This window comes from Apus apus, chromosome 1 (assembly GCF_020740795.1).
Source record: "Apus apus isolate bApuApu2 chromosome 1, bApuApu2.pri.cur, whole genome shotgun sequence".
In the NCBI taxonomy this organism is placed as follows: domain Eukaryota; kingdom Metazoa; phylum Chordata; class Aves; order Apodiformes; family Apodidae; genus Apus; species Apus apus.
This window is the reverse complement of record NC_067282.1, coordinates 199839920-199862811: the sequence shown is the minus strand read 5'-3', so window position 1 is coordinate 199862811 and position 22892 is coordinate 199839920. Positions and strand designations below refer to the sequence as shown.

Genomic DNA, 22892 nt, shown 5'->3' with positions numbered 1-22892 from the left:
CATCCAGGAGCTGCCCAAGAAGTAAGTCACAGGTTCAGAAATTAATATCTATTCCCAAAATTGGGATATTTGATTTTATATAATGAAATTAACCAGAGAAGAGGCTTTTAAGAGACTAATTGGTGGCTACAAACCCTAGGAGGTAGGACTAGCAGATGAAAAACTCCAGTCCTGAGCAGGCTCCTTGGGTATCCCCAAGTCCCATATTTGCACAGGCTTTTCCTTGTCTGCAGGGGAGGCAGAGCTGAGAGCAGAGGCCAACACCAGCAAAATTAAGTCTCTCACTAACCCTGCTTCAGCATTTCTTCTCCTACAGCCAGCTGGCTGCAGCCAGAGCAACCCCATTTCCACACCCAGGCACCTATTAAAAGACAAGAAGTAGCACCTGAGAAATTTTGCATCTATATGAGGCTTTAAGGCTACCACAGAGCTCTTTCTTTTTTTTTTCAAGTGGGACCAGCAAACCACAACACATCACTCTTTACAGCATCACTCCCTGACCAGTCACATCACCTTTGGTGGTGCTCTCATGGAGATTCCTGCATTTTAAGGTCTTCTTCCAATTTAAATTCCTGATTTTGAGGAAGAGCAGTACCCAGGGGAGTCTCCTCAAGTTCCTGCATGTGGGAGGGGAATTTGCAGTCTGAAAGCAAGGAGATACAAACTCCTCCAACAAGCTCTGTCTACCCTGAAAGGAGGCTCCTCACCTGGATTACTGCAGGGTGCTGATACTGATAGAGGAGGGAGCATGGCCAAGCAATGCTCAGGTGAGATGGAGCTTCCCTAGGACCAGGCAGCCCCTGCAGCTTTAGCAATTCAGCTCCTTGGATGCAGATAACACCCTGCAGTAGCACCTGCATGGCCAGTGATAGAAGTGCATCCAGATGCCCAGCAGACTGGAACAACACTTGGCCATGCAGGGAAGTGACAGCCCATTAGGACAAGCTGCCACACAAATCATCCCTGTGTTATCACAGGGGGTCCAGTGGCAAGAGGAGAACTGTCTAGAAGTATTTTCTGCAAATAGAGCTCAGTGATGTAACCAGCTGTAAGTACTGGATAATTTAGCAAGAGCAGGCCAGTGGGGTTACTTCTCAAGGACAAATGCAGCCCTGAGGATTTCACACCACTGAGATGCACTCAGAGTTTGTATTTTTCCCCACATTTCAGTAGCTTACACCACACAGATGGAGCAGCCAGGTACCTACTACAATCATGCCCCGCAAAATACAGGCACCCACTGTTTTCCTCACTGTCCCACTGCCCACACTGCAGCAGAGGGAGGTGGGTCACACCCACAGAGCACTGGGCTTGCAGGACAGCAAGGATGCTAATCTCAGTCTTCCTCTAAAATGTTACTATCAGAATTACAAAGAATAGATGTGGGATTGCAACCAAACTATGGAGTCTCCAGAAGCTGAAGACTAATGCCCACAGCTGAAAGGTTGGCCCAGTGATGGTACCTTTAGTGGAGAAGAGCAACACCAGCACCCAAAATCACTTCCCAGGTCCCACCCGTGAGACACGTTAATGAGAGGGCAGAGGGGGTGACCTTACCAAGACAACCCTGAGGTACTACCAAAAAGTTGGAAATAAATAAATACATTAAGAGATAAATACAACAAAGTGTTCAAGCTCTTGGGCTGTCAACCATTCCTTGTTTCCAGCAGAAAAGGTCATTCCCCTTTATCCCATACACAACAGGAACTTTTTTCCTGCAGATAAATGTCAACAAATAAATATCAGGAAAATCTGAATTTCTTCCTCCTTTTTAAATGTCTCAACTGTGTTTTTTTATTTGCCCAGTGGCTTGGATCCAGGGAAGGAAGGAAGCAAGGAGGGAATCTTTTCAGCAAAACACTTTGTTCTTCTAACAACAGTCAAAAACACCAAGTGTTTTAATGGCACAATCATACCCTGACAATAGCAACTTAAAAGCAAAGTTTGTAATTCAAACAATTTGTTTACTCACTTGTTTGATTCTTGCCTGGATAATTTCCTACACCCAGGATGCCTGAAGTGGTTGGGAAAACCTGCTTATAGCTGAGTTCTGAGAAGAGACAGCAAAGTGTCATCTCAGATGAGCATCTTCAGCGAGGCAGAAGGGCATGTGGCTGAGGAAAAACCTTAGTGGGGAAAAAATTAATGACAAAGCTCAAAAGGAAAAAAAGAAAAGAAAAAAATTAATATGTTTATCAGGGGGCAATAGCAGGCTCATGCTATCATTATTATTGTATTTATTTTGAAATTATTTCAGTTCCTTGGCTGGGAGATGTGGTCTTCATCACAGAATTGTCAGAATTGGAAGAGACCTCTAGAGATGATCCAGCCCAAGTCCCCTGCTGGTCTTAGTACTACAGCACCAATCTGGGGGACACTAATCATTAGAACATTTGTTTACTTGCTTTTTTATATATCTACCTTCATTTCTCCCTCCCAACAGAGCAGCACAGTGACCCTTTGGGTAATAACCCTGCAGCCAACAGTGGCCAGTGACCCTGCTCAAGCAGTGCAGGGCCTCTCCCGGCCGCGACCGAGCTCCTCCAGGTGGAACGTGTCTGGACCATTAACTGCTCACCCGTGGCCACAGCCACTGGGAGCTGGTGCTGCTGAGCAGGACAGGCTGGGTGTTCCCACAGGTCAGCACTTCCCAACAGCTTTGCTGAACCCTTCCCATGTGAAAGGAAGAGAAGGCAGCATCAGCAAACTGCCCAAGTCAAACACTGGAACTCCTTGCAGCTCTGCTGCTGCCCTGCCAAGCACAGTTACTGCTGGGCCAGAAAGGGCAAATGAAAACAAATTCTGAAAGATTAAGTAAATCAGGCAGACTCCACCATGGAGAGGGGGTTTTCTAAGCCCTGATAGACAGAAAATTGCATCGATGTGCTTGTGTATCAGCACAACCAAGTTCTTTCTCTGAAGGCCTGGAAAGCTGGTAAAATTATAGCAAGTCTGAAAACTCAGCAATGCATGACCAAAAATATATTATTCCTTTTCTTCTTTTAATTTTATTGCCTCACAGCATTGCAGGGTAGAGGAGGGCCAGTGCTGGCAGCTGGAGTTGAAGGGGTTGCCTGTGAGTGTAGGCATTCCCAGGGGAACCTGGCACTTCCCAGTTTCAGAGCTTCCCAGCCACCCTTGCTCCATCCTGGACCTCAGCTCCAACAGGCCTTCAAGGGATGTGCCATAGATCATAGAACCACAGGAGTGTTCAGGTTGGAAGGGACCTTTAAAGCTCATCTAGTTCCATCCACCTGCTAGAGGCAGGAACATCTTGCTCTAGACCAGGTTGCTCAAAGCCCCATCTAACCTGGCCTTGAACACTTCCAGGGATGGGGCATCCACAGCTCCTCAGGGCAACCTGTGCCAGTGTCTCAGTAACCTCATTGTAAAAAAATTCTTCCTTATGTCCAATTTAAACCTACCCATCTCAGTTTAAAACTGTTGCCCCTTGTTCTGTCACTACACACCCTGGTAAAAAGTCTCTCTCCATCTTCCTTTAACCCCCTTTATATACTGAAGGGCTGCAATAATGCCTCCCTGGAGCTTGCCTTCCTCCAGGCTGAACAACCCCAACTCTCCCAGCCTTTTTTCACAGGAGAGATGTTCCACCTCTCTGATGCCCCAGGGTGCATCTCATCAGGTCCTGTGGACTAGTATATGTTCAGGTTCCTCAAGTGGTTGCAAACCTGATCTTCTACAATGGAAGGGATTTCATTCCCCAAGTCCCTGCCTTGCGAATTAAGGGCCTGAGAGATACAGGAAATTACCACCCAAAACCAAGGCAGACAAACTGTTGAGCACGATCACACAAACATTTGTGGTTGTCAGCATTCCAGCTCTACAAGCCTCACATCAGTGAAGATACAACTTCAAATGCCCAGACCTGACTTCAGTCCAAATTCTTTCCAGAGAATGATTAGATAACAGAAATCTTCTACGCTATCAAGGACATGAAACAATTTCTCCTTCCCCTACGTACATTCTTCCAGATTTAACTACTTCCATGGTGTTCTGGAATGTTGCTTTACTCTTTGCAAGAGTGCCTTGGACTGGCATCCCTTGAGAAATGCTCCTGGGGGAACATCCTCTCTCCTGACAAATGATCCCAGAGTCTGAATTTGACACAATTTCCCCAGTGACCCATCACACCTGCAGGACACTGCAGGAAAAGAGGAGCAATGATATGGGACATAACTTCTTTAAGTCAAATAAACATCCTGTAAACTGGATGAAGCAGCAATATTTGCAGGCAATGGACAAACACTGATAAAAATTGAGGTTATTCCCCTGTTCCTGTATTAAAACAGGGCTTCTCAGCTGATCATTTTAATTAAACATTCCTTGAAGGAGGTCAAACCATTCTAAGGACATGAGAGGAAGCCGAGCAAACCCTCCAGCCACACGTGGTGACTCAGGTCAGGTTGCAAAACTGCTCTGCAAGCAGCAGGACAGGATCCAGCCCCACCACCAGGCTGTGGGGGGACTAGGACATGCACAATCAAAGAATAAATAGGATCTGGACATTTTTTTCCACTGTATGTGTTCAACCCTGATTATTTCACTCATGATGATTTTTTACATAAAGTTTTTATTCAGCACAACATTAGAATAATTTATCTTAAAATTAAACTTCAAAAAAGTTTCACTGAATTGTGTTTTGCTTTCAGCCTGAAGTCAGGAAATCCCCAGCTGACCCCAAACTATTTTCAGCAAATAATTTTATAAAGGTTTTTTTCCCCTTTATCAATTTCCATTTATTCAAATTCCATCCAAGGAATTAGACTGGTGGATATAAAATGAAGTTCATGTGAATTTACATTTTATTTTTATGCAGTTATTCAATTTGGATAAATTAACTGCCTTTGAAAATAAGCAGCATGTTGAGAAGAGGAAGTTGACTTCAGTGAGAGCCACAATTAGATGCTTAATTTGCTATTAGGAATCGGTAGGCATTTTTCATCAGGGAAGTGGAAATTAGATTTGACCAATGGATACTGTCATATTGCTGCACAAGACATTCCTGGAGGAGCTCAGAGTCACAAATAAAGGTCCCCATGAATTTTGTGTGGAAAACAACTGGTGTGACAAGAATCACCCAAGACTTGGAACAAAGACCTGCTCTTCCTACAGTGCACTCCTCCTCCTCACAGGGCATGGGCATCCCACAGCCATGGCAGGGAAAATATCTTCTGAGCACAGAGACAACTGAACCTGGAGACAGTTGTGAGCAGGTGGGTTTTGGGGTGTCTGCACACATGGAGGATACCTGTCTCAAAACCAGCCTGGCCAGCGAGGTCCTGGGTGAAAATCTTCTCTAAGGATTCCAGCCCTTCCTTCTCAGTCCCCAGCTGCTGCTACAGCACAAGCTTGCAAAGGAGCAGACCTAAAGCTGTGCTTGCAGTCTCTCCACATTCTGTGCTTGATTCTGTGATGAAAGAACACAACTTTAAGTAGGTATATTGTCAAAGCCTTGAATTCTTCTCACCAAAGCATCACTGGCAAACTTAGGCACTTTAAAACCCCCTATAACTGCTTGAGCTAACAGCCAAAGCAGAAGGCTGCTGTCTGTGTTTCAGGACTGCCTGGTGGCAGCATCAGAAACACTATTTGGCCACAATTTCACTTATGTTTTCAAGAAAATTATCACCAAGAGGAGGTCTGCTCCTCTCTGGTGCTGGCCCATGCATGGTCCACCGCAGCATTTCACCCTTTCACACAAAGTGAGATGCCAAAGCAACAGGTCACAAGAAGGAACTTAATTACTATGAATCTAGCCCAAACCAGCTTAATTTAACTCAGGTTAAATGAAATGCCTATGACAGCTCACGTGATGTGAGAGGATGATCTATCTCTGTTGCACAACTCATGCTAAACAGCAAGATAAATCTCCCATTTACTAAGTGCTTCTTGGGGCAGGAACCCTCCTGCTTTGGTAAAATACCATCTATTTTTACCCTGCTTGTACGAAGCACCATCCAAGCCCCGTGACACACCACGAACTCTTCAACACATCCTTGCAGAAGAACAAAGTCAACGTAAAGAGACAGACACCAATTCTAAATTACAACACTTTATTGCAGCATTGGCAAAGGTCAGATTTCTGAAGCTGGTGAAGATCGGGCGGCATTTCTGTATGAAATGTTACCATTTTACAAGTCTCTTCCTACATGCAGAAACCAAAAACAGTGGTAAAAAGGATTTTAAAAGAGCTAGAAAAAAAGAATTAGTCGTAACATACAGATGAGCTCCTTAACTCAATTATCTACCTCTACCTGAAAGCAAACAAAACCCTATGCTAATAAATAACAGATTGTCAGAAACAGACCAAGAAATCTCATTTCTACTTAGAAAAAAAATAAAAATTCTACCTTGTTTCCAGACTTTTTCTTTTTTTTTTTTTTTTTTTTTTTTAAAACTTCTTTTTTGTTTCAATAGACACAGAGGCTTATCAACCCATGAAGATCAAAATATTTGGATCCACTCCTTGACATCCTCCTGTTATGCTGACTGGCACATTTTGGTTTTCAATGATACATACAATGGGCTCAACTATATCCCTGTCCTTAGGCTGGTGTCAGGCTGTTCCAAGCAGTACGAGTCAACACCCTGTGTTAATCAACTTCAACTTCTATTTTGAACCTTAACAGACATTTTACCTCCTTGGCTCTCAAGTTTTTCATCCCTCCCCACTCCCCACCCCCTCTTTCTTGCTCATCTGGCAGCAAAAGGCTATTCCTTAACCAATAACTTTCTTGCTGAGGAGTGTTTGATAAGAAGTTATGCTACTTGTCAGGGTTTTCTTCTGGATTTCACCATTTGCTCTACATTTTTCTACTGCAGATCTGCAGTCCCCAAAGAATATCTTTCCACCACAGTGTGCTCCGTTCAGAGATAACGTAACTTGCATCAAATTTAGAACTTTGTTCTCCCACATACTGAGCTGTCAAAGACCTTTTCTGTTCCAGTGTAATCCATCCTAATTCCAGGTTGATCTCTGTTTTCACCAAGCTGCTCACTGCTCAAGTTAACCACCTCATTCATTTACTTCTGCTCTTATAAGAAAATTAACCCTCAATGTGGTTCCCATAACAAAAAGCTTTTTTTTTTTTTAATTTTTTTTTATATATATATATTTTTTTTTTGGTAGGCCATGACTGGAAGCTTCCACTTGTTCTGTGTGGGGTTGGGGGGGAAGAGGGGAGGCTGTTGGTTCTGCCCCACGGCCCCAGCCTGTCCCAGGTTTCGATTCTGAACGCTCTAGACTGACGTGCTGAGATGTGTCCACTGCTCTCATTTAATCGCTGGAGGACTCCACTATCCACAACATCAGAGATACAGGACCTAATGAAATGACACTTGCTGCTGGATCAACGTCTCCTAGGAAAAGAAAGGGGAAAAAAAAACACACATAGTTTAATGTGAGATATCCAATACTCTTGTGGTTTAGCAACCACGGGAATCAACTGCTCGTGATTTTGATACTTCCTTTAACATCCAGGTATTGAAGTTCCATGTTTCTAGTACCTGCACAAATTTTTAAAAAGATCATAAAAGACAAAAGAAAGTAGATAACCTCTATCCAAAAAGTCCCCTACACCATCTCAGCAGATGAATCTGAAATTGTTCAGAAATAGCTGCCTCATTCTCTCAGACGAGACGTTCCACTATTCAAGTGCACAGCTGACTGGTGAATTTGTGAAGTATGTTCTTTAAAATAGTTTATATTTTTAAAAGATAAAAAGCTATGTATTTTTTTAATATTTTTTTGTGCAGTTTCTTAATGCTTAGAAGTACTGCAGGAACGTCAGACAGGGCTTTCTGGAGGCATATAATTGTTTAGAATGTTTTTAGAGAGACAATAATAGTTGTATTAAAATGTTCAATCATCCCTTGCTCATGAAAGTGTGTCCCTACCCAGAAAAATTCACATTTAATTCTATTAAGAACATAAATATGCATTGAAAAATTACACCAATTTGCAGGCATATGAAACAAGAAGACCAGAGTAATCTAGCAGTGAAGTTTATCTAGCATCACTAACTTCAGCACAGCCATTGGTTAATGAATCTGGGCTGGTTTGCAGTTGATTTCTAGATTGCAAATCACAATTCAGTAGTGCAAAGCAGAGCAAAAATTAGACATTTACAAATACACAAAAGCCCCAGGGCTTCACACCCAAGTCCTTTACCATGTAAACAAAACAATTCATGCTTCTTTACACTAGTGCAAAAACCTCAAGCATTTGTTGAGCAAAAATTTAATCTAAACTTTTTTTTTTTTTAATTGAAAACCTTGCAAGAAAGAAAATGTTACAACTATGTGAAACTGGACAGAGTTAACTTCAGTGTTTGTTCTAACAGCTAAAGCTTTCATACGGGTTCTGTATTCTTACATCTTGCTTTCATTTGGTATCCAGTGTTTGTGTATTTTATTTAAACACCCTGTAGATTTCTGTCAGGAAGTTCTGGGCTGACACATCACTAGACCCTACTGCAGTGTTGCTTCCATTATGTGCTTTTAACCATCTTTTAGTAATATTCCTGTTCTTTGTGCCATACTCAATAACAGGAACATTGTCTATGTGGTTGCAAAAATAAGGAACATAATATATTTAGTAGAATGAGATTTCACTTGCAGAATGTCACAATTGAGAAGAAACTCCAAACACTGATGAACTGCAGAACTGTGCTTTTATTTCTCCTCCTCCATTTAAAATAATAATTCTACTGATGATGGGGAGGGATGAAGGAAGGCTGCATGTATCTACCTGCATAAAAATGACTCTCCTTCAAAACAGCAGCTGCCATGGCACATTGGCAGAAGATAAGGCACAGTGAGCAATGTTTCAATGGATTAGGGAAGGATGCTGCAGGTAAAAATCTGAGTAGCAGTTTTTTTCCAAAACAGCCATCTCAAAACAGTGATTCTGCCCCTCTACTCTGCTCTGGTGAGGCTGCACCTGGAGTACTGCCTACAGCTCTGGAGCCCTCAGCACAGGAAGACATAAACCTGTTGGAGAGGGTCCACAGAAAGGCCACAAAGATGATCAAAGGGCTGGAGCACCTCTGCTATGAAGACAGGCTGAGAGAGTTGGGGCTGTTCAGCCTGGAGAAGAGAAGGCTTCAGAGAGACATTATAGCACCTTCCAGAACCTGAAGGGGCTATAGGAAAGCTGGGTAATGACTCTTCACCAGAGAGGATAGTGATATGACAAGGGGTGATGGTTTTAAACTGAAAGAGGGGAGATTTAGGTTAGACATCAGGAAGAAATTCTTCACCATGAGGGTAGGAAGGCACTGGAGGAGGTTGCGCAGGGAGGTTGTGGAAGTCCCCTCCCTGGAGGTGTTTAAGGCCAGTTTGGATGAGGCTTGTGCAGCCTGGTCTGGTGGGAGGCATCCCTGTTCATGGCAGGGAGGTTGGAACTTGATGATCTTTAAGGTTCCTTCCAACCTCAACCATTCTATGATTTCCCACAGCGTTTCTCTTCAAATGATCCTAACCTGTATTTGGCAAGGTCAAACTTTGTATGTAGGTGCAATTAAAGACATCTTGAACCCTATGTGTAAAATGAATCAGTTTTTTGCAAACTACTCCTCCACCTGCCTTCCTTGCTACCAACACACTGATTTGTATAAAAATCTTACAGAGAGCTTCTCCACACCACTGCTAAGTATTAATCCTGCCTGCATTTTCCATGTGACAGAGAAACACGGGGATACACTTTTACCTACTCAGGGCTGGAGCAGAAAACCAGAACCGATAAAAAGGTACAGAAACAATATAGCACAGCATAGGGTAATAATCACAAATCAATTGCACATGTGAAGTTGGGAGAATTTAAGCCACCAAGACAACCTTATGGCTTGAACTGAAACATGCCCAGGAGACTATATGAAATAAAGTCAGTTCTGCATATCACTGACATCACAAGATCACAAAAATTTCATATAATTTCTTAACATGTGATATCTTTGAAATTAAATGTCATACTTCCCCCTAATCTCTTCATGTCCTCCATCAATCCACAATGCTCCGTATTTCTGGAGCAATGTGTTTCTTCATAAATTTCAGGCACTTCCTTCTCCAAACACCTCCTCTCAAACCCCACTTACTGCTTTGCTTTTCAGGACTTTGGTGCTCTCCCTTCTCTCTTTCCCTCTTCCCTAATCACATTAAACAAACCCAGGAACATGAAGTAGAAACACAGTGAAAACCCAGTACGTATTTCTCTGTTTTAAGCATAACACTCTTTCATGGACAGTGAGTTTCTCTCTGTGCCTTACTATGCTGAGTATGTTTTCTTGCTTTCAGATGCACGAGCTTTAGGGGGAGAGGACAGTTCTTAAAGAGGAAAACAGCCTCTGAAGTTCAGACTCCTGCTCTGAACTGCTGCCTGTATGGACAACAGAGATAACTTAGGGAGCCTGATCTTTGCTTTCTGCTCTCCTCCCACAGAACTGCCCTGTGATAATAAACAGCACACATGTGTCCCTGTGGACTGGCAAGAGAAGAAAAATACTTAAGAGTACTAGCTTCAGTCCTGGGAAACCTAAACTCAAGTACCTGTTGTGCCTCACCAGCTTCTTCCCTGTCTCCTAGATCCTATGGAACTGGACAAAACATCACAGGGCAGGTGTGTGTTCACATACCAGGCTGAGCATTAGTGGCTGCAGCAGCAGATTACAGACACACTGCACCTTGATACGGGCTGGAGAGACACTTCAGCAAATGCAAAGGTGTTTAGACTCATTCTAAACACATTCCTACTGCTGCTGTGACCAAGTTCTCAACAGCAAAACTGGAAATTACATTCTGTAAAACGTTAACTAGTAATTTTGTATTGAAAAAGTGTAGCACTGGGCTTTAAACAGCTGTTACCAATTTAGCTGTCCAGGAACAACTGCATTTCAGAACACATGTTGTTGTTCAAACATTCTGTTTTAAACAAAGAGTCTTTATAAATATGTATGCCAATAAACCTTGTCTTCTTGTCCCTTGAAACTGCAATTTTGATCAGGTCTCTCTTCACCTTCGCTATATGGGTTAGACTGGCACCTACATTTGCAGAGCCCAACAAGCACCATCTTGCCAAAACAAAAACCTGAGGACTTGGCTTTTCTTATTCGTTTTTTCTTCAGTTCCAGTGCAGCACACAAAAAGAAGCTGCAGGGTTTGGAACCTCCCCTCCCCCTTCACATTTCTACCCTGGGCTTTCCTCCCATCAAAGAGGTGAAAAGGGAGGCTGGAATTTCTCTGCTGAGTTTGAATAGCTTTCATGGAAAGCTACACTAGCATGTGTATCCACTAGGGAAAAGGATGTAGTACAGGTTCAAGAGAGAGCTGAGAAAAGGTCAAGACTAAAATACTGGTGGAAAAGATGGCAAAGCGTAAGGTGAAGTGACCCAGCACACAATTAAATAGAGCACTGAATTTTTTTAGTATTTATGATATCTAGAACGTGAAGATGGGAGCCACTGAATCATAAACATCTCTGAAGCAAGAACAAAGTATCACTGCTGAAGTGATGACCTCTCTTTTTTTGAAGAATACAAGAGATGATTGAAAATGACAACCTAAGATTCCAAAGGCAGTGTGATGTACCAAGGGACAGATTTGTCACTTCATGACAGTGCCAGGCCAACACCCAAAAGTGTGTCTAGTCTGAGCCAGTGACAGCCTATGACAATCAGGTGTGACTGAGGCTAACACAGAAACTGGATTTAGGCTGCCTGAGACTTCTGCTGTGTCAGTCAGAAGTGAATTCAGAGCCTCAAAATGCAATAGTAGCCAATACATCAGCTACACAGGGGGTGAGGTATGAACTGTGTTTGTCCAGTATCTGAAACAGGACAGCATGCCAAGTTCACATTTTTCCTTATTATCTATACTGATTTTTCAGCATTAATGAAATACTCTTTGGTAATATTTAGCTAATAAAATCCTAGCATCCTGTTATTAGCTTTATGCTTCATGTTTTGTTTTTTTTCTATTCGAGTTAAAGACAAGTAAGAGCCAGATGCACAGGAGCCCTGAAATTACCAATTAACTTGAACATGACCTAGTTTGTCAGCTTTGTCTACATCCCAACAGGCCTCTTGACACAGACAGGTTCTCTTTCCTTACCATACTTCCAAAGCAGCAGTGAGTTTTGAGGTTCCTGCTTTTAATAAAGAGAGGTTTAACAAGTAAAAAAATTAATCTTCAGTAAGTCTGACTTCTGTATAGTCAAATTTCTCACTCTATTTTTTTCTTTCTTGGCAATCCATTTTTTTTTAATAGATTTAATGAAATGTGGTTATTTACATTTCACTTTATAAGCAAGCTATTATGGATCTCAATCCTCCTTAAACAAAGGAAAAACACTTTTTGAAGTGAGAGGCTGTTCTCCAGAGCTATAAATCAGTATTTTAATTATAATCTCATCACCAAAAAACCCCGATTACTTTTGTAAATTTTGTTTTTTGAAGGTATCAGTCTAACAGCTTGATAGCCAAACTCCTCTTCTAATACACAAATGTGACAGAACTGAAGGCAAGAGTGAAAATTGTTGCCTTCCCAGTTCTGCTGATGCAAATCAAGGAATCCTGCTTTTAATGGAGTCACAGCAAGTTGCCTTTAAAAGGCCAGGCAGCCTTAAATGTTTTGTGTCCCAGAAAGAATCTCCTCCTTGCAGGATTAGCAGGTCTTAAAACCTGAGGCTCTACAAGAAGGCGATTACAAATAAACAGGAATAAACTCCAATTTTTGATCCAGCATTTTGTAAACACTAAATAGGAAGATATATGCCAAAGCCTGTAAAATTCACTGCAGAAAAGACATAAATAGACAACAAATAAAATAAACACTGCAAAAGATTTCTCTCTTGTTTTTTAACAAAATGCATCCTGTATTGCCACAGCCACTAAATCATTCTTCCACTTTCTGCGGGTTTATCACAGAAAAAGGAGGTGACACATTTATGGGTGTTTTGGGGTTTTTCTGGTTTAGCAACCTGCTAGACCAAAACAGAATCACAGAAAAATTTAAGTTCCAAGGGCCCTCTGGAGGTCACCTAGACCAAATCCTGCTGGGACAGCATGGCTAATTGCAAAGTGAGATCCAGTTGTTCAAGGCCAAAAACATGCAAGATAACCTAGTGCTGCCTTCATTAATTTCTGAATCATCCATTATGACAGCAGATTTGGGCTTAGCTTTCTGAAAGATTCTTGAAACTTGGTGCTTAGCAGATGTTTAGCAACACAGTACAATTGATTGGGTATAAATTGATTTCTTTACTCTGAATACTCTGAACACTACTTGAAATGCAAGTCAGTCCTCATCCCAACCTCAGCTATCAGAACCTGTCAGACTGTGAATTACAGTGGAACCAAGCAGGAGATTTACTTGCTCAGATTATCTATAACCTCAGGAAATTTAAAATAAAAAGTTACATACCTTAAAGAAAATGATATCTATTATTATTTCCAAGAAATTTGAGTTACTATTGCAAGAAAAAAACAAAATACTTTGGTCATCTCCACATACAAAGAAGAAAGAACACAACACAGCTCACTCTTCATGTGAGTGATAACTTCTGTAATATACAAATTGGTTCCATCATATAAGAAAGTGAAAACTTCTTCAAACAGATACTAAAATTAATAGCTCAGTTCCCATTTGCTGATAGCAAATAGGAAGATCCTCTAGTGTCCTCAGAGTCCATGGGGTAACTTCTTAACTAAAACTTGAGGGTAGTCTGGGCAGAGAGACTGCAGTTCAGCCTTCTGAATCAGAAGAGAATCTTAAATACATAGTGTAAATCAGAAGCTCTAAAATAGTAGGCAACAGACAACCTATACTAGGAGAGGTAAATCACTGGTGGACCCACAGCCTCCAATAAATAAATCTTTGCTCAAATATCTTTCCGTGGGGGTTAAGAAAAGTAACATTCCCTTACTACAGGCTAAGATGTCTCAACTGATGCATGACTGCAAGCCTGAGCACTGCACCACACAAAAAATAAAATATGCCTGCTGAAACAAACTTCCTGGTCTCTGCTCTAAAGAGCTTACAGATTAAAGGGAACAAAGAGTACATTACATAATACAAAACTACACCAGAATTGAAAGTGCATGGCACAGTTATTTGAACAAGCAAAAACTACTTAAACTGTTCATTGGACAACCTCTGACCTAGTTTACAGTTAAATCCTAAATCATATTTTCCCTAAAAAAAATTGAAAATAACAAGCTTTCAAAAGAAACTGCTTTTAAAAAACCTGCAAATATCACATCCACTGCTCTGGCTGGTATGTTTAAAAAATAACTGCAGTGTGCTCTTCATACAGATTGCAAAGCATTTGGGAGAGAGGACCAAAAGAAGAGAAGGCTGCATAGCCATCTATGACACACCTGGATTACAGCAACTCAGGGTTATTGAATAGCTTATATTTCTATTACAGTATTAGGCCAGTGACACAAAAAAGCTAAATGGACAGAACTGTTCATTTTAGTGAGTTATATCTGGTTAATACCTTTTTTTTAAAATTTATTTTAAAACGCAGCCTGTTTTCAAAAAAAAGGGAATTTTTACTAGAAGTAGTATCTGTAAAGGGTCTCAGTGCAGCGGGTGAGCACCAGGAACTTATAAACTGCCCATAAAAATGTACCAGAAACAAGTTGACAATATTACTGGAACATTAGTACCTTAGATTAACTTCTAATCTACAAAACCAGACTCATTAGTAGGTAAACTCTGCCTTCCCACTTGCTGCTCCCATCAACCCACCTCCAAAATTAACTTGCAGAGAAGAATGAAACATGAAAGCAGTCTGTTTCACCTGCCTATTCAAGTTTGTGCTGCAGAGTTAATTTAATGGTTTACTCTCAAGCTTATTGAGTGAAAAGAGAGACAGAGAGATGCATTAAAGCTGCAGAATTACCATTAGGCAATCTGAAACAGCTCTTCTCGTATTAACAGTGTTTTCAGGATGCTCTTGCATACCATCAAAGATACTCCTCCCCTCTCCCCACTCTTACATTTTCTTTTCATTCAGGGCTTCAAAATAAATAAATAAATAGATAAATATATATATATAGGCCACAGTTTCAAACTGAAAATGCACAATGGAAATTTCTCTAGATATTTCTGAGCAATCCCTCTCACTGAGAAAGCAGACTTGTCTGTTTTCCCCTATAAAGAGGCTCAGATTCTGCCAGCCATTTCACAACTGAAAAATAATCTTCTGGCTTCCAATGTGGAGAAGGTATTTACAGACCCTTGGTTATAAGCACAAAACACTGCTCAGTATTTTAACAGAATGGTTTAGATTGGAAAGAGCTAACCAATGCACTCGTGCTACACAGATCATTATCCATTTCAATTACAGAAGTAATTGCTTGCCTAGAACCAGAATTACCACATTTAAAGGAAGATTGTCCTACCTCCCACCAGTTTTAAAGATTAGATCTGCATTAGGTGCTCCCTTCGGATGCTGGTAACGAGGCCGCCGTTCCCGGTTGGTGTTTGCTGGGGCTGGACGCTGTGCCAAAGACTGCAACATTTCTGTAATTTCAAACACAAGGAAGTTGAATACACCTTCTACCCAACTTTATAAAGAGGATTTTACCCAAGGGTATTTCACGGCCATGTAGTAAAAAAAGACACATTGTTTACACTTTAGGGTTAATACTCAAAGATATTCCACAATAGCTAATTAAAAAAAAAAGTTACTGAATTGCATAGACAGTTTTGAACAATCCAAGCTACCCCATAATACAAACTTGCATTTCCAGATGTTCTTACAAGTGTTTTCATCACAGGTGCTTAAGAAAAGGGCTGTGACCTTTCTTTCCAAACATACCAGCCACCACTTTCTTTATCAATGATCAGGGACAAAGCTTCACAGCAGTCTGAGAACCCACAACATGAAACTACCCCAAAATAGTAACCACTGGACAATGTCGCTGCCAATTAAAGACTCAGCAAGAAACCTGCGGTACAATTAGACATTGAGAAGTCAGGTATTTAAGTCTAAGCTAACCATAATAGGATCCTTTTATAGAGAAGACAAGCACCTGGAGAGGGTGACTCGACTGACCTACATTACACCAGCTGTCTCATGGATGGAGTTTTTCAGTTCATGATCAGTGGGAAGAAACAGGTGGGTGCAGAAAGAATCCTACACTGCCCAGTTTAGCCCTGGACATCCACCAGTTGAGCAGTTCAAGCTAGATAAGTTTGTGTTTTGGCATTTGGTAAAACGTCATTTCTAAAATCTAATTTAATGGTAAAAATGACCCTTTACCAGGCTAAGCTAATGGATATCAAATATCCAACAGAACTAGGAATGCACCAGAGGAACCTCCACATAACCCCTGCCCATATATTAGTGCATCTAATGGAAAGGAACTCTGACAGTCCACCTGTGCAAGAGTCTGCATTGCTCAGTAAATACATATGGAATAAATGAAGGGGAGAACTGGAATAAGCTGTTAACCAGATTATGTTTTGAAAGTCTGCTCTGTCTGGTTCTCTAATCTTCATTAGTCTCATTGGAGACACCTATCACCTGCTATAAACAAACAGTACTCTCACAATGATTTGCACAGGGCAAAACTGGAGACTAATGAGATCATCTCACCATTTACAAAAAGCACACAGAGCTTTCAGTAAGTTATCATAGAATCACAGAATTATTTGAGTTGGAAGGGACCTTAAAGATCATCTAGTTCCAATCCCCTTGCATGGGAAGGGACACTTCCCACTAGATCAGGTTGCTCAGGGTGCCATCCAACCTGGCCTTGAAAACTTCCTGGGATAGAGGAGAAACAGACACCCAGTCTTGGAGAAACTATCAATGATTTAATACACAATATTGGTGTAAATTCATGTATTCATGCTGTACGTACTCTCCTATAAATGCCTGGAAAAAGCAAAGAAAGCCATTCAACACAATGACAGTCTGTTTTTGTAAACATCATGAAGTAACATCCTTCAAAACCATTCTGTATGCCAGGAGAGATCTCTGTTGGCAATGACAAGACCAAGAAGAAAACAAGGAGATGACGGTACATTGCCAGCCAGGTGCTAGGAGCAAGCAATGAACGAGCAAGCACGTGCATGCCTGACTCTTCTGTTTTCCACACTGTAGGAGAAAGAAAATACCTGGGTTTGTGAAAAGTCAGTAACTGAGGAGTAATTGAGAAGGAAGAAATGGCAAAGGGACACAATGCATTAGCTAAGCATGTCACCCCCATCTTTGATTTCAATGAAGAAAGAAATAATCTACACAAAAAATACTGAATTAGAGAGTCACCCAGTTCCTAATACCTCTTTTAAATGAAAAATGTTTGTAATATTACTAAACATTGCTGAAGTATTAAATAATCATTTGATATGACTTTGAAGTACACTGGTAAATTTTCATCTGTTAGCTACTCTGTGTAGATAAAAACACACATGTAGGTGCAAATATCAGGACAACACTGAGACCTTCTACCAGAAATTGAGACTTATTACTCTGCTGCTAATTTCACAGCTTGAAACGGAAATTAAAACCAACTCTTTTTTTCAATGTATATGTGCCAACTTCTTACAGAGAAGCCAACTCTTCAAAAGTAACAATCAACTGCACAAAAGCTAAAGAAAAAATAGTCCCAGAAATGGATATAATTTGGTTTGTTTAATTAAATCTGATTAAAATGTCCTTTTTAGATTGGTTTAACTATACGTATTACCCTGGTTAATAAAAAAAAAATCAACAGCCATTTTTAAAATTTGATGTAAATTATGAAAAACCCCTATTTCTTCTGTGTCGATTTGTTTCCCCTACATTAATGCTTTATATAGAGCATCCAGAAAGTTTATGAGTAGAAAAAATAATTGTCTATTATTAGTTAGCAATTGCTATCAGTTGTCTGACTGGTTTCTCTTGGAGACCCTTTTTGGATAAGCACAGTTGCTCACAATAAAACCCTAAGTTAAACAAACTGATTTTAAAGATACCAACAAAATCATATGACAAGACAAAAATCTAAATGCCCTGACCAGTAAAAATATCAGAAATATCATTAATGAGAAAAAAAAAACACCCAAAAAATCTGAGAAAGATACATAAATGTCTAACTCCAGAGTCTATTCTTTCTTTTTTCACAGGTGACTTTAGAGGGAGTACCTTGGAAAAGAAGCTTTTAAGCTGATTAAGATGTTTAATATATTAATATATTGCTTTGCCATTTCAGAGTTCTGCAAACTCACTTGGGAAGAACACTCCTTTTTACAAGTTCTTGTACTATCAAAATTCTGAAAGCAGTGTTAGATTTCATAGTACTTTTAGAGCCAGAGCTGTTTTAAATGTAAACTTCCCATTTCTTTATGAATGATGACCTTTCACTAAATACCTTAAATGAGATTTCCTGCTAATTAACTACTTAGACTGTGATTAACACCAGGCTGCAACACCTTTACAGAAAACTTCAGCAAGAAGTCTGCAGATGTTCAAATAGAAATACTAACATAAGAACTGAATACCATCAGTTTTATTGGTCTGGCTTTGTTTACTATCTGAGTAAGCTGAAGAAAATTGACTCTTAAAAAAACCAAATGAAAACACAAACCACCCAACAATTAAAAACACTAAGTGCACCAGTTTAGGGCCTATGCGATCTGTTGTATCAACTGTTTGCTTCAGTCCACCCAGGTTCCAAAATGCCTGGCTTGCACATAGTTTAAAAAACAAATTAGATCATCTAATTTGTATGAAACCTTCATTCTGTTAACATGTTATACTGCAGATGTGTAGTACTCCTAGACCCTTTAGCATTCTGAAGCTGGTCACAGTTTCTATTTCTCAGGTGAAGGTTCTCTCACTATTTGCAAGCCTTAGCAAGACTGATGAGGATTCTAAATACCTTTCCCGACTAATATCTAACAAGCCATCTAAAAGTTTAAGTTGCATTGAATTAATTCCGCTTGAAACCAACTCAATTCTCTTGCGGTAATGGAGACAATATCACAAGAAGATTCATGTTAACTTATCTTATTTAGGAAAAGTCTCAGTTGTTCCCCTTGCCCAAAATAAACTGAAATGCTGAGATTTATTGAGAACTCCTTTCACAGAAGTGCTATAAAAACTTCTTCAAGCACAGAGATCAGGGAGTAAATAATGGATGACAAACTAAACATAGAGGTTTTCCACGAAGTGTTACAACTGAATATTCAGAACTTGCTAATTATAACAAATAATATTCTCTGTAGATCCCTGAAAGTTCCTGTAAAAAAAGATAAAAAAAGTAAATATTTGATTATTTCCTTACCCTGGTAGTCCTCTTGCTCCTGCCGTTCATTGATATCCAAAGTGAGCTTTTTCATCCTCATTCTCTCCTCCTGTTCAGCTTGCTGTTGGTTCCAATGGTTTGCAGCAAGTTGAGAAGACATTGGTACATTCAGGATCTTAAACTGCAAACGAAAGTTTTTAAGTGCCCATTACAGGAAAAAAACCACAACAAAACAGCCACAAAGCAATCCATAAAGCAGAAGGATTATGGTGATTTCTCTGTTATTGTAATAAGATACTTTCTAGAGAAGTTTCTCCTGAAAAGTGGTGGGTATTTTTTTTGCTTTGTTTCTAACTCTAACTCACATAAGGCAGCATGAGGAAATACAAGGTATTTAGACTCCCTGAAGACACACTGGAATGTACAAAATAGGCTGATGCAGCTGGTTCCAAAAGCTGCATCTCCCTCCAAAGGTCTCTGCCTTCCAAAGAGATGAAGCCCCTGAGCAGAACTGCTACCATTATCCCTTGTGATAACAGAGGAGAAATGCTCTTAAGGGTTTCAGATATCTCCTGGTTGGTACTTTTACAAATTATTCTAGCTTCACAGGGCTTTGTATTAGTCTGGAGACAACTCTGGTATTAAATGTAACCCTTTCCTCCTCCCCTGCACCCAAACATCCATTCTATATAGCACATTATCTGATTTGGCATAGGCTACGTTAAAGGTAAGCCTGGTACTACTATACTACTCCTACAGAAGTACCCTCTCCCAAACAAAAATACAGCTGAGATTTTCAGACAGATACAGGGAAGATGTTTTCTCTCTCCCCAGATTCAAAATCCCAGTTTTTCCTTCCACAGAATTTTTTTTTTATAATTGTTTCAAAATTGATAAGTGATTCTTAATTTTATCCGCAATTGAAACAACAACTTTTAATAACAACTTAATGACAAAGTTTGTGAACATATTTAGAAAATCTTCACTTCCCCCTTCAACTGCACATCCATTAGGAATACGTATTTCCATGCTATGGGTAGGGTAATGTATTTAAAGATAATCACTCTTGGTGCTCCAGGAACTGCTCTGAATTCTGCTGCTTGTTCTTGTCATTTGAGATCTACTACCACAGAAACAGAAGCAGGGGCAAATTTCTAAGGGCTCTTTTCTGCTGCATTGTCAAAAGCTGCAGGCAGAAAGATACATTATCAAAACCCCTGTTGAAAAGATAAATAGTAAAAGCTAAGGTCTTAATGCTTATGGTTAGTATTTAATGCAATAATTACTCAGCAATCTCAAGGTATCTATTCAATAGTAGAGCCCCACTAGCAGCAGATGAATGATGAGTGTGAGAAGACACCAAGCTAATAAACAAACTGTTTGAAACCTTTAAGACTCTTGCAAAGACTTCAGAAAAAGTGGGTTACAGTGAAACCTTATCAACCAGAAGATTTTTTTAGTTGGGATAAATTGAACAAATATCCTTTCTAGGAGGAGGGTAATAGCATATTATATTGAACATGAATACAAGCTTGTTATTAAGGTGTTCAGAGAAGAATAAAAGTGGAAGTTCTTGAAATTCCAAGAGAAAAGTAAACTTTAGTTACCTATTGCTGAGCAGACTATGCATGTTCCCAGATATTGACAAATCCATTTTATGCAAACTACACAAATAACTACCTCACTGGCAGCATTTCATGATTAAAATAATTCCTTGGCTTCCCCATTAAGCTCCTCATCAATATTATTGTGTCTCTGATATCTGTTCTATGGATTTATCAGCTTAATGGAATTGGTAAGTGTTTTCCGACAGGATGCTTAAAGTAGAAAAAATGTGAAAACATAACAGATACAAAAAAAACCCCCAGACTGGTAATTAACAAAATATCACTGAGCCAGTATCTCAAGGCAATCAGACGGTTGCCAGCTGAAAACAGATCTTTGATGACAATTACTAAAGGGTATGATGATTACTGAGCAAACAAAACATTTCTGATTTGCAAACATTAAGTAGGTATATTAAAAACCTCTTATAAAATCCATGAGATGGGGACAGAACATAAGGACTTCAACTTAGAAGACGGTAAACTGAAGAAAGATCAGAAATCATTCAGCAGACTAGATTAAATTACAGATTTGATAAAAACATCACTGGGATAAAGAACTTCACACTGAAGGACAGACTCAACAATTCTATGGATATAGAATAGGTTCTATACAATCCTACTAAAAATCTTTCAAATGAAAGGAAATCTTTTCTCTTGGGAATGAAGCACACTTTGTGCTACTTCATGACTCCATACTGTCTAAATCTCACTCTGGTTCATGCTTGCTTGGTTTAAAACTTCTTGGATAGTTTTAAAAACAAACAATATGAAACAGACCTCAGACTGGATGCCTTGTGATCATGTCAGTGTTTATTTACCCTTCTTCTCCCACGGCTTTTGGATAAATCATGGTGTCACTGTCTGATTTCCAACAAGCATGTTCAGTTTTACAGTTTTTGTCATGGAACTTCTGTGGCAACAACTGACAGGTGAAAAAATCCAGCCACCTATTTTAAGACACTGATCTACCCAATATCCTTGCTATTGCCTGTTTCCCTGTCACAGTGTAACAAAAAGGACACGATCAGCCTGAAGTGACTATTAATTCAGGCTGTATGATGCTGGCAAACAGGGGGGTTTTGTGTTGTTTAAAAAAGAAAAAAAATAGTTGTCAATGCCCCACTAAAATCTGGCTGAATACTGGCATGTAAACTGAGCATTTAAGTGACTGGACCTTAAGTCTCAAACATTAATCTTGAAGCACAGCACATTGCATTTTCATTCAGTACCTCCTGAAGTTTCTAGTTTCAGTAGCACTGTTGACAGAGAGCACAGAAACCAAACCAACTGCTAACATAACAAGAGATTAGGTTGATGTCATAGTGAGGTGGTGATGCTTATCACTCCAGTGACTGCGCAGATGAAAGTTACTTATAAGCTTCAAGGTTGTTTGCAAGCTCCTTTTTACTGGTTAAAAAGCAGAATGTTTACAGCTACAACTTAATAGTAAAGTATGCTTCCCTCACTTCAAAAGTGTCCATGTTCTGCTCATGCAGACTTAAAATAAAGTACCATAAGAATGAATAATTATTTTCTTTTCAACTCCACCTCTTTTTTTCCTGCTTATTTTTCTACTAAAATTGACTACTAAAACATTTTTTCTGAATACAGAACCACGAACAAAGAAGCCTGTCATTGACTCAAGAACTGAAGTATTCTATAAAGCAACTATTTTCTTCATTTCTAGAAAGACTGAAAGGAGTTTTGGCAGGAAGAGACAACTCCCAAAAGCAAATACTGGGGGAGGAGCAGGGAAAGCTCCTGAACAAGTTCTGCTTTCTTTTGGTAACTTTGGTCATTCTTGGTAACTACAGATACTCTCAGTAAATTATCCTGAAAAAACTGAACACTTTTTTAAAAATGGAGTTCTCTTAAATCCCTTTCAGCCCAAAGACAACCATTACAATCTCCACTCAAAACTTCTGTAGAACTTCATATACAACAATCTAGTTCCAGGAAAACAGAATAACCAAATGTAGTAAGTAAATCAGTTATTCATCAATACTAAAATGCAGGCACGTACGTG

At 39.8% G+C, this 22892-nt stretch overlaps 1 protein-coding gene across 2 annotated transcripts in view; it reads right to left on the bottom strand.

Annotated features, from left to right (window-relative positions):
* Positions 1–6057: 6057 nt before the first annotated feature.
* Positions 6058–22892, bottom strand: part of UPF2 (UPF2 regulator of nonsense mediated mRNA decay) — a 66115-nt gene continuing 49280 nt past the window's right edge. For both annotated transcript variants that reach the window (XM_051623347.1, XM_051623356.1), the window contains 3 exons: positions 19299–19440; positions 15426–15546; positions 6058–7380 (listed from right to left, as the gene is read on the bottom strand). In XM_051623347.1, the coding sequence (XP_051479307.1) occupies positions 7371–7380; positions 15426–15546; positions 19299–19440 (273 nt within the window). In that variant the 3' untranslated portion in view covers positions 6058–7370. The remainder of the gene's footprint in view (positions 7381–15425; positions 15547–19298; positions 19441–22892) is intronic.